At 47.3% G+C, this 12,418-nt stretch overlaps 1 protein-coding gene across 1 annotated transcript in view; it reads left to right on the top strand.

Annotated features, from left to right (window-relative positions):
• The first annotated feature begins 10,799 nt into the window (after positions 1-10,799).
• Positions 10,800-12,418, top strand: part of LOC108572819 — a 6,481-nt gene continuing 4,862 nt past the window's right edge. Inside the window, exon 1 of the mRNA XM_017935137.1 lies at positions 10,800-12,416. Within this exon, the coding sequence (XP_017790626.1) occupies positions 10,800-12,416 (1,617 nt within the window). The remainder of the gene's footprint in view (positions 12,417-12,418) is intronic.

Consider the following 12,418-nt stretch of genomic DNA (forward strand, 5'->3'; position numbering starts at 1 on the left):
GACCTTATCTCGTTACTTCCGTTCCCTTTTATTTCCTCTTAATACCTTGTTACCGCTCGTTTTATCGACTTCCTCTCTATCTTTACGTTTCGTAGGAATAAAAACCGAGAGAAAGAGGAAAAAAGATCGGACGGAGAATAATATCTACTAATTTCTCTCGTTAGGGTTATGTCGATGAATTATCGCAGTTTACGACATGGTTCTTCCTGGTCGTAGCTGGTCCGTAACGAATTGCCCTCTTAATACACGGTCGAGGCAGTTGCGACAGGTTCGATTATCGTCAGGCAGGCAGCGATCCGCGTCGATATCGCAGAACCGGAAGCCTGAGAAGCGACCCAAACCACGGGTGATTAATGCTCGTCGGCGATCGTTTTACAGAAGAAGAGCATCGCCGAGCCAACCGATATCTCCTTCTCGTTCCCGCCATCGATAACACTGTTTGAACTGTCGGTAGGTTCGTCGAGGTGATAGCCAAACGGTTTCACAATTAAGATTCGGTGAAGAGATCAAGTCGCGTCGCAGTATGATTAATCGTTCGCCGTTTCGTTGTTGTAAAAAAAGAATCGCGCTGATTTCCGGGATGATTTTTCAACGATATCTCGATCAGGGAAAGGGAGAGAGAGAAACGAGTGTCTCGAGATTTTTAAATAACCGTGATTTATGTATCCACTCGGTGTAGGAAGAAAGTTTCTGGGAGCCAACGATAAACAAGAGAGTGTGTCTGAAGTGTTCCACGAAGAACGATGCCCGCGTTCTGCTGGTATCTCGAGACCGTCGGTTGCAAAAATAGAAGCCAGTGATTGATTCGTCAGTCGGCAGAGAGTCCCGTCGCTACCGAACCAGTGTGCACCGTGGAATCTCTATTACCCAACGAAATTACAGTGTTTGCACGCGTGTTATATACAGCCGCACAGCATACGTACACGTACACCTGTGCGCACATACACCTGGAAACGCTGCAATCTGAAGCGTGCACGTTCTATCACCGCCGTGGATGGTTTCGATGAAAAAGAGAAAAACAGAGAGAGGAATCTCTGGTTTGTCGAATTGACGAAGTGTGAATTGTTGTGATACAAGTGCGTTTATTTTCTACGTACCACTGTGTGTGTGCCTGTGCGCGCGTGTGTGTAACAGCCGAACGAGCAATCTCTCCGCGATATTCTTCGCCTCTCCCTGGTTCTGTGTTTCCGTAACGGTGAATCCCTCTGGGCGGGTGTTTCTTGGAGCAACGCGTGTCGTTTGGAGCAACGGCGTGGAATATTCTCCCGGGGACGATTACCGTGTACCTGTTGTCGCAAATCAGCGGATGACTCCGGCTAGAGCAGGTTGAACTGATAGCGGAGAGGCCGCAATCAGGAATCACCGATGGCACACGGCATCGAGTGGCTGGCGACGCGCGCCTCCAGTTAATGCCACGACGAAATTACACGGTGCCAGGAATTGTCGGGATAACGTGGCCACACTCGATTACAGAGAGTAGTCAGCAGGAGAGAGATCCGCTCCCAGCGGGTGCTAGGTATGTACATAATGCGGCCGCGTTTACACGTGCTAGCGATAATGCCACTGCCGGAAAGTAAATTCGCCGGGCTCTCTCTTCGTGATCTATTGGCCCCTTTGGGTCGCGTTTTAATTTCCAGCCTCTTGCTACGTTTCAACCGAACCCCTGCTCCCTTTTCTCCCTCTCTCACGCTCTCTCCGGGTTTTTATCACTTTCGGGGGGGAAAAAGGTGTCGCGCAGTTTCACAGCAGGTGTTTCACAGAACCTTGCACACTTTCGGCATTTTTTCTTTTTTCTTTTAAATTTCAAGTGGCGGATCACTTTTATACGTCAAAAATTTCTTTTGGAGGTCGGGTGTTTGTGTATCATTTTCTACTGTATGTTGATGATATCGATGCGCGTTTGGAATGTGATCTTGAAGTTAGCTCGGACTCGAACGTTTGTTGTCAAACGTGAAACTTCCAAGTTCTAGTGACTCTAGAAGTCAATTCAGGAATGCAATAACATCCGACAGATTTAATAGAAAAGAAAATCGTCAGAAAATTGAAGTGACTTTCATTCGCAATGAAAGTCGACAGTGTGCCTAGGAGAAGATTTGTGGTTGTACAACACTTGATAATAAGTTCAATAGCAATATATTTTATAACAATAACTATAAACACACGTAAAAAGAAATAATGATAATTTGATCAACGCTCTTTAAATATATCTCGCAATACATTCTCACGTACTCACTGATATCAATAACAACGCGCTTCTCCTGTTTTACCCCCAGTTACCCTGTATGATCCGCTCGTTTACCAAATCTCGAGACGATCCGACATACACGCTACATTCACGCCATCACTCACAACTTATTATTAAACCAATTCCACAAGATTTAATAAATAAAAGATAAGAAATTCCACGACGCGTTGAAAAGAAGATTGTCAGAAAATTCAAGTGATTTTTATTCACAGTGAAAGAGAAGTCTAATGTCCATCGCATTCTGAGTACGCAAATATTAAAACACACGGTGAAACTGATAGCGTGATAAATTTTCGGAGTCGAAGTTCCTCTCATTTTTTCCCATTTCTTCCGTCTAGTTCGTTCTTTGAAACCATTTAAATTAGCACCGTTAGCATCGTAGCACCGTAATTAGAGAGGATAATTAGATGGCCTGTTTCACGTGGTCCACTCTGCGCATTCGAATACAGGTTCACTTTGAGGGTAAAAGAAACGCTAGGGAACCGGCTTCGAACGTATCTCTCGTTTTTCGTAGCTAATTGTCAGCCCGTTAATACATACATATATCGGTAATATTCAGCTGTGTGTGGTGGTAATTAAAGATACAGGGTATTCCGCGCGGCGTATCATTCACAGAAACCTACGCAAAGAGGAGCGAATCCCCTCCGCAGCGTGTGATACGAGGATCGAATGACGAGGCTGGCGTGGGTGTACTATGCTCGTACGATGAGAAGAAGCGAAGCCGGTTACCCGTGGACAAAACGCGAACAAAGAGAGTTTCATGGGCGCGGTAATGAGTTATCGCGAGGTTCGCTTTCGGTTCTGCTTCTCAAACCGCCACCACGGACCTTACTAACCTGCTCTAAAAATTCACCATTTTACGGACCTTTAATCGCGTCGATAAATTCATCCAGACGTTATTCCGCGTAATTACGGCCGTAACGTGTTTCGTAAGACGTTTATGCGTGCGTACAGTCGTTCACGCGGTCACCGTGCACGATGACAGTGGATTTATGCGGATTGTACGCGTGACGGTGATTATGAAAGTGGCGTAAGTCGGAAATCGAGCGACGTTGAGGTATCGCTTACTTTACGCTGCTTCGATTTACGTTAATTTTCGAGGTTTTTCGGGGGAAATGGAAATGGAAATCGTTAGATAGAGTTGGTAGAAACTTAACTGTTCATTTTCAATTTACATAAATAATCAATTGGACAAGCGACTTTTTGTCAAAGACAGCAGATTTCACCGAAAAACTAATACCTCCAGTCGAAAGATTTCATTTCCCTGTGTACATCGAAACAGTCGCTTTGTAACTCCGTTCGCTAGATGAATTCGCAAATTTGCCACCGTTGGGATCGCGGAAAAACTAAAAATCGACGGGAAATTATTCGATAAACCGTGGACACTCGGTCGGTAACGTAGGGTAGAGACTGGCCTGCGTGGCCGTACGATAAAGCCCGGGCAAACATTCACCACGGGCCGATTCATATTGGCCGCGATTATCAGCGTCTGAATGAGTGGGACAATGGCTGCGCGAGGATGCCTCGCGTTCGTGTTGGTTATCTTCGTGTGAATGCACTTGCCGCTGCAGCGTCGCTTTTCAAAAGAGAGAACCGCCTCGTAACGAGTGTATCCGGTACAAAAGCGAGATCAAAGACGGCCTGGGGTGGTAGCGCTGGCCGAGGAATCGAACGGAGGAGCAATATCGCGCGGGATCACGCCTTCGTTAACGTTTCATCGTCTATATACGCGAGAATTCAGCGAGAATTCCCTCTCTACCTCCACCCTTAATTTCGACGAAATTGAATTTTTTCCTCCGCTACGGCCAGATGGTGTGTTGGAGGCTTTCTATGGTTACAACGTTAAGCCGAATCGAAAGAGGCCGAGAAGGGCGTGCCAGGGAGCTCTAATCGATTATAATAGCTTCTCCCTGATAATTCCTTTGGAAACGGTGGGAAATTCCTGTTCCACGCACCTTTTCTTCGCAGATTCTGCCTTGGATACGTGTTTTATGTACAGGGTGTTTCGAAAGGTTTCGTGTTACTAAAAAACAGAAAAGAATTTGAACCCAAGGTAGATTCGATCCGGGGACCCTTCGTTTACCAGGCTACAGCTGTAGCCGTAACGCCAGTGACCTGCTGGGTTTGGCGGGATATTTGAAATATGCTTCCCCCACCACCGGCGAAAGTCGATCTTTAATATTGAATATCTCGTAAACTGTCGAACCTATTCACCTAAAATTGAACATGACTGTACAACTTGTCATTCTCCATCGACCTGCAAAGTTTCGTCAAAATCCAAGACATACGTTTCATACGTTCTTAACATTCGAGTCACCCCGTAGCTGCGAAGGCAAAGATTCTTTCTAAACGTGTTCTAAAACATCTGCACAGAATCGAGGGGTCATCCTTTGTATCTCTCACGAATGAATCCCCTCTGGTTCCATCGATTTATATCGGAAAACAGCGTGGAAGTCTTCTCTTCGAAATTTTCAGCAATAACCAGATGTATAAATAAACGTCCCACAGCCGAGGGAACCCTCGGTGCAAAAAGATCATCTAGCGTCGCGGTGGCGCACAATATCTCGCACGAGTTGCCGACACATTGTGTTGTCGCAGGGCACGTGGTTTATTTGCAGAGAAAAACGACGGCGTTGCGTTCTCCTAAGGAACGGTGGAGAGAAATAGAAGAAGGGAGGAGGAATACCGTTTCTCTCTGGGGACCACATCTGCGGCCCACGAATCAGGCCCCCACGTGGCGAGAGCCCACGGTTCTAAATAAAAAGTCGCAAACAATATCCTTCGTTTCCGAGAAACCGTCTCGCCGAGAATTATTCCGAATCTCCTCCAGCCTCGAACGTATTTACAAACACCCAATTTATGGGTGATTTACAGCAGCGCAGAAGCACGAGAAGTCAATTAGCGAGCCTCGACGAATCGTCTTAGCCTCCTATCCCTTTGCCAAGTCATTAACGTCGAATAGAGGTAGAGGAAGACTTAATAGAGCGAGATCTTTCGACCTCCGCAGGATGAGACGGTGTGACGAAGATTTCTAAAATCTTTCTCAAAGGGTGACAGGGACTTTTTCTTAATTGCAGCCGGTTACAGTGTAACCGTATGATAAATAGCGAGGCAGGATCAAAGGGAGCACGCGAGATATGAACAGAAATAGCGATCGTTTCACGGGGCATTTCTATGCGTGGCTCGGTGCAGTTGCACGGGTCATGCACCTCAAAGGCCGGCCCTGTCAGGGCCATGAATAGCCCATCGGCCTAGGAACGATGGTGGGGAGCAGGGAAGAAGCTTGTGAAAGGGCATCGAGTGTTTTAAGAAGGAGCTCTGGGGGCTCTCTGCTTCAGCCATCGAGAAGAATAGCGGAGGAGCGGATTGCATGGGCAGAAACGATACATCTATCGAGAGAGGGAAGATCTTCTTCTTTTTTTTTTCGTGGAAACCGGGGATGATGGAAGGGAAAATTCGTTCGGCTGAATTTCCCGGGAAACACCTGGAATACTTTCTTTCCGTTGTCGTTGGAAATTTTTACATCGAAATTCCCAGCCGGAGAAACTTGCTTTTTATTAAAAATTCGTACTTTCTTCGTGAATTGTTCCTCTTCAACATCGACACCTGCTATTCGTATCACGTATTCCATGGTAATAGTGGAATAGTTACATCGGTGGGACTTGGCGAAAAAGGTTCCTCGCGTTTCAGCTTTCGCGAATTTAGGTCTGGGGAAGAAAGAAAGAAGGGAAGAATACGAATGTTGGTGAAACGAGAGTGGTATTCGCTGATACGTTTTAATTGCACCGCGATAAAACATTCGCCCATTAGACGAGCATTATCTTATTCGCGATCGTGATGGCTCGGCTCGTCGTCGTGCATCGATGCGTATCTACCGGGTGTTCCATTAAGAAGATTCCCTGCTGAAAGGCTGAATAGGAGTTACGTTTTGTTCAGAATCAGGTTATCCCCTTTGTTTCCTTGCTGCTTTATTTTGCACTTCGTTATCTGTCGTTTTGTCCTCTTATCATATTCTCAGGATTGTTCAGAATCAAGTGTATTCAGATTAACAGAGGCTTCGCATAAAAAGCTCGTCGCATTACGTCTTCATTTATTCCTCGAAAAAAGTTGTTCAAAGTATCTCCTGGAAATCTGCCTTCGTAAAACAGCTTTCTCGATGAAAAGGAGAATTATTGAAAAAAGTTCGGAATATTTTCGTTCACCCTGTATAGAGACTCGTATGATTAAGCTGTGTCGAGGAGCAATATTATCTCTTGTTACGTAGGTGAGCACCAATCCGTTAGAGAGATTAATGGTTCGGCATTATCAAGCAGATACAGTCAACCTGGCAGTTTTTCAACGAAAAGTCTTCATCTTGTTCCGACGCTCGGAAAATTCGTTTATCATTCCCCGGCGAAATCGCCATCCCCCGCACACCTACTCGCGCTTTTTTCCCCTCTATCTCGGCGTATTTTTATCACCCCGGCCTGTGTATTGTCCAGAGAGAGGACGCTTTCGAAACACCACGAGAACGCCTCTCTATTCACAGCCGTACGACGCAAGTTTTTCCAACCGTTCGAACGTTGGAAGATGATTTAAAGCGTGAAAAAAAAAAAAAAGAAACGGCCCTTTTCACCGGTTGTCAGCGCTTAAATTTCCGTACGGGAGTACAATGTACAAGTCCGCCTCGCCTGTCGACGCGTCACCGACGAATTACGCGCGATCGAATTTACACATAATACGTTCTTTATACTCTAGATTCCTATAGCCTGAGCCGATTCTCCGTCTGTCAAGGTCGAACGGAAGCATGTGACAGACGTTAGGAAGGGGAACGAAGTAGAAGAGAGTAGGGAGTAGAGAACGAGATTAAAGGTCTGGTCGTTCGATCAATTGAAGGGTCAAAAAGGTTTAAATAGCTCGCATAGGCCCCCTCGAACGAGTACTGGCTTAACGAGCGTCGCTAACGTGTACGAGTGTTTTCGCGATTGATGCGTGCAGCGATTATTAACCCATTAAAAAACGGTGCCACGGTCGAAGGCCCACGTATATAGCCTCTCCACCTATACACGCTTAACATTCCAATCTCGTTTCATCGTGAACAGTTTCGACATTCTTATAGACGAACAACGTACAGCCTGACACGTTGTTCTTTTCGAGATGCTCCGCTATTGCTGGCACCGGTCCACCGGTGACTGTTTAAAGGGCCGTGAAACAGCGTGCGGACGACGACAGATAGGGGTGCCTTTATTTACACCCCTGTAATCCGGGTGGTCCGGAAGTGGATAAATCGGGGAGCACCCTTCTGTGGCGTAGTTTCTTCTTTCTTCTCTTCCATTTACCACCAAGTCTCTTCTCTTTGTTTTGCTCCGACCATCTTCCGTCTTTAATCTCTGCTTACAGCTGTCTTCCTTTCTATCGGGAGTAAAATACGCGTGCTCGTAAATATATATAAGGCTAAACGAACGGTTTCCGCGGCGAAACGTCGCCCAAGAGGCTGTCACGAGGCGAAGTGAACGAGCTTGCACGTAGCTTAGCAAAGAAGTGTCCTCGTCCTACGCGATTTAAACCGCGTGGGCGCGTTGCACACGATCGGTGACAAGTGTGCACCTCGCTAGGCGAATCTACAACGCTCGAAAGATCGGCCAGAGGAAAGTGTATCGACCACGCGTGTAATTACGTATTCGCGTACTTACGTACGCATGATCGTTCTCCGTTTCTTCAGACGGGAGGAGAAGCATCGAGTCTCGTGTGTGGTCTGTTTAAATCGTGCCAGCAGCAGCTCGATTCGTTTCGACTTTGAAGCCTTCTCTTGTATCGATCAGATGCGAACGATTACGATTCGTGTGTGGCATTTCATTAGCTACAGTCGTTGATTCACAGTTCTTTTCTCGTACTTCTGTCGTGCCTGTGTCTATCAGAGTTTCCCTTTCAATCTCCGAAAATCGATCTAGCTGGATCTTGGGTCACTACGAAATTTATGCAAACGTATGCGACGAGAAAGGTCTAAGCTGTTTCTTCCGATGTTAGACAGTTATGGATAGGTCTGCCCTGAGGATCGTGGTTAAATTTCAGCTAACTCTTCCATTCCGGCAGACCTCAATCGAGATCCGGTCCCTTTCTCGCTGGCGGATTTCAATTGGTGCCGAAATTGCTGCGATCCAGCGGACCTGAATTGAGACGTGGTCGTGTGTGTCGTAATGGCCTCCTCATCTCTTCTTCCACGAAAGTAATTATATTTTTAACTTTCGAGGTCGCTCGTTTATTACGTTACCGCTTCTCCGCGATATCACTCGTAATGTCCGTGACAAAAAAAGAAAAGAGAGGAGGTACCGTTTGCAGCTTAGAGCAGCTCAATTAGCGGAAGGAAACGGTGTTTGAAGAATAGAAATAATCTCTGGTAAATGAAGATGAATTGGCGGTAGCTCGTGTTAATAAGACTGTATCTCTGTGCTTGGCTGCTTGAGGAGTAGCTCGAGATAATCGCGGCAAATCACCTCGATGCATCTTGTTACACGTTTATGGTATCGGGGTCGTTGAATCGTGGCCTGAAGTTCTCCAACGTTAATCACGTTTTCCCAACTTCTCTGTTGTACGAATAAACGAGAAAAGAAGATCGACGAGTAGAGGAGATCGATCGGAAATTTTCAACTATGAAAAATTCATAGTTCTTCCGACGAAGGAAAGGGATTCGGTTAATAGCGAGCACCGATAGCTGCAACATGTACGATCGTTATTGGTAGCGTAACGCGATCAACGGCGGTAACGGTATCAAAGGCGGGGAAATTTCAAAGATCCGGGTCAGTGCATCTGAAAAATAGGTTTTCGCGATTCCATCGTCGAGGCTGGAACGCTGGAACGGCATTCAGAGGCACGCCACGTTGGAATGTATTTTTTCGAGATGATAATTACCGAGAGGAACCGTCTGTTTTGTTCCGTTCTCTTTCCATCCCGTTTTTCGTTCCTTTTATTCGCGAGGTCCGAGCATTGTGCCCGGCCAGGGAGCCGCATTGTCTCGAAAGGAACGCTTTTGTTGGTCGTTTAGCAGGGCCCTGGACGACGAAACAGAGAGAGAACGTTCTCTCGCTTCTTCAGCCAACGTCTTAATTGTGGGTCAATTTCTGTGAAGGGAACGAGGCTACGAAGATCTCCACGCACGAATCTCGCGACGCGGTGGCCGATATCTCGACGAGGAGATCTAAAAGTAGAACTCCGAGCAGGGAGATCCTTGAGGCGAGGCCGCGTGGGAATCGTTAGAGGTTCCACCAGGTTCGAAGAGGGCATCGCTTTAATTCAGTTTACTCCGGCCGCTGATCTTACTCCCCCGTGTCAATTCTAAGCATTCCCTTTAACAGAGAAGCACTGTTCACTTCGATATTTATTCGAGAACTTTTCGACACTTTTCACGGAATACTTCTTTTCCCCTTCTCTGATTTCCAGTTAACCGCCCCAGCAGCCGGTCTTCAGGTCGGAATGCCACGAACGAACCTTCGTTTGACGTTAGAAACTCGTTGATTTGTACGGTGAAATGTAAATGGAGGAATGAACGTTCCACACTTGACCAACCGGAGCGTTCATTTAGATAGCTTTTATGATTAATTAAACGATAATTAGTAATTAGTTGGCAGTGTTCCCTGGAGGGAATTTCTAACTTTCCTCGTTCCACTGCCCGATGAAAATATATACGTGTATGAATTAATACCTGCAGGGCCTCCTGGGTTGAAATCGCCCATTAATAACTTTCGACGAGTGAATTTTTATGTAACTGAAACACAATTCATACAGTAGATTCGTCATATTCGCGAATATCGAACGTTCACTTTTTTTAAAATGTTGCTAATAGATCATTTCAACTTTGCCGGTCCTTTCAGCGATAAGAATACACGGTTCCAGATACGTACATAGTGTCGGACGAATTTTATCGCGTGTAAGGTGGTATTAATACGCCGGAATATTAACGAAATGCATAAATATGCGAGATGACTGCGAATACACTCCTCGGTAGTCAATATTCACGGTGCAATGTTCGAACAGGCATATTGAATTCCAAGCGGCCGTTATGGTCTTTAACGATTCGACGCACGAGCCACGTAACCGGCCATTACAATATCTAATGCGCCTCGGGCCCGAAAACCGAATTAATTCCGACCGGATATCGGTCAGCTACCGGATATTTCTCCATTGGTAAAACGTGCGGCCGCTACTTTAACCGGAAGCCGAACGGAGAACCGTTTCACGGATGTGTGTCTTCCCTGGCCGCTCGATCCTCCAAATTTTCCATCTTGACCCACCATTCTTCCATTCACCAATTTCTCCGTGGAATTTCAAGCAGCCTTTTGCATGTTTAACGTGGACTACACTCGGCGTGGAATTTTCACGTTTGAAATTATTAAATGACCCGGCAGCGCACAAATTTCCACTCTTATTCTAGCGAGTTGCGTTATTCAGAATTTCTATTTGTCGGCGGTATTACAGCGAGCGCGTGGTGTTTGTTGCAGGCGAACAGGAAGGAAGGAGGGGAGAAGCTTCTGCTCGTGAATTCACGAAAATGTGAGCACGTCCGCGGCCTCGTTGAAAAATGAACGATGAAATAATCCTGAAGACCTTCACCGCTGGCAGCAACATTCCATTCGCCGACGAGGATGGTCTGGCACCGGGCGTTGACCATCGCCGCGCTCGATCGAACCTCACGCGGCGCGAGCTGACGAAGGAAACCTCCGCACCGGGTCTATACTCGCGGAACGCGCACACCTTCACCACCTTCCGTTCCATAGTCCCGCCGAAAATCACCCAAGAGCCGGAACACACCGAGAGAAACGTGTCGATGCTTCAAAAAGGTGGCGCGATGTTCGGTCAAAAGCAGACCAAGCAATCTTTCGTACAGAAACGATCTAAGAACGATCCGGTGGAAACTGGTTTGGAGAATCCTCTGCAACGATACGAGAACGCGGTGCTGAAGTATCAGAAACCGAAGAGCAAGCCTAAAAGACAGGCGAGTCGGGAGAGGCAGCAGCAACAGCAGCAACAACAAAATCTCGGTTACTCGAGCAGCGACGAGAGCGTGGTGAGGAACAAGTCGAAGAGCATCAGCTCGATCGACACCCAATCGGTGAACAACATCTTGGACGAGTACGAGGATCTGGATTACAGAAGATCGTCGGATCTGAGCGACGTAGGGAGTATCAGCGTGTCGAACTTCGAGGCAGTGATGATGGACCAGCAGAAGAAGCAACAGCAAGAAAAATCGCGAGTGTTCACGGCGAGGATGCAACCGAAGTGTTCACCGGTCCGGGAGAAACCCCAACCAGTTCTGAAAGTGAACCAGCAGACCCAAGTGAGACAACGGTCCCGGGAGAGGCAGAAGGAATCCGTCCGACACGTTCCGCCGTCGCCGACCGAGGACAATTCCTCTTCTTGCGTGTTGCCGGTGGCTGTGAGCGTGGAAGCGAGCCGCGTTAGAGTTCCAGAAGTGTTGCTTCGAAAGGGAGAGGTTCAGAAAAGGGTGGACGAGTGGTTGAACCAAACCCAGAGTCAGAACTTCCCAACGTCGCGCGAGAAACCTTTAACCAGATCGAACAGCACCGCCGCGGATCAGAAGAGTCAGAAAAGGTATCGCCAAGATTCCAGGTCGAGATCGATCGACGAAGGTAGAGACAAGTTGAACGGAACGTCCTCCAGCTACGACGATCTCAGTCGTACGGATAAGAAGCCGGATCGCAAGGTGGACAAGGTGAACGTCGGTGTGAATACCAGTAGGGGAACGTACAAGGAGTATCTGGCGTTGAAGAACCGGGGGAAACAACAGGATTACGGTTTCAGCGCGTCGAACAGCGGTTTGATGATCGGTCGAACGCGCGACATCAGTCCTTCGACCGGGTCTAGAATTCCTCAAAGGGGTCCGTTGAGCTCGAGCTTCAGATCGAGACGATTAGAATCGAGCAACGAGTCGAGCCAGGTCGGCGGAGATAACATCGGCGATGCGACTCAGCTCTACCTGCAGGTCGAAAAGAACTGTCGCGTGAGAGGCGCGACCGACAACCGGCTGACGAGTTTGGTAAAGACGAGAAACGAGTCGGATCATGCGAGGATATCTGGAGTAAGCGGTTTAGTAGCGGCTACTGGTAGTTCAACGGCGACAACTACGACTACAACGGGTACGACGAGCGGCACGACGCCGTCGTCGGTTATTCCCTGCAG

Source organism: Habropoda laboriosa, unplaced genomic scaffold (genome assembly GCF_001263275.1).
Source record: "Habropoda laboriosa isolate 0110345459 unplaced genomic scaffold, ASM126327v1 scaffold102, whole genome shotgun sequence".
Lineage (NCBI taxonomy): Eukaryota > Metazoa > Arthropoda > Insecta > Hymenoptera > Apidae > Habropoda > Habropoda laboriosa.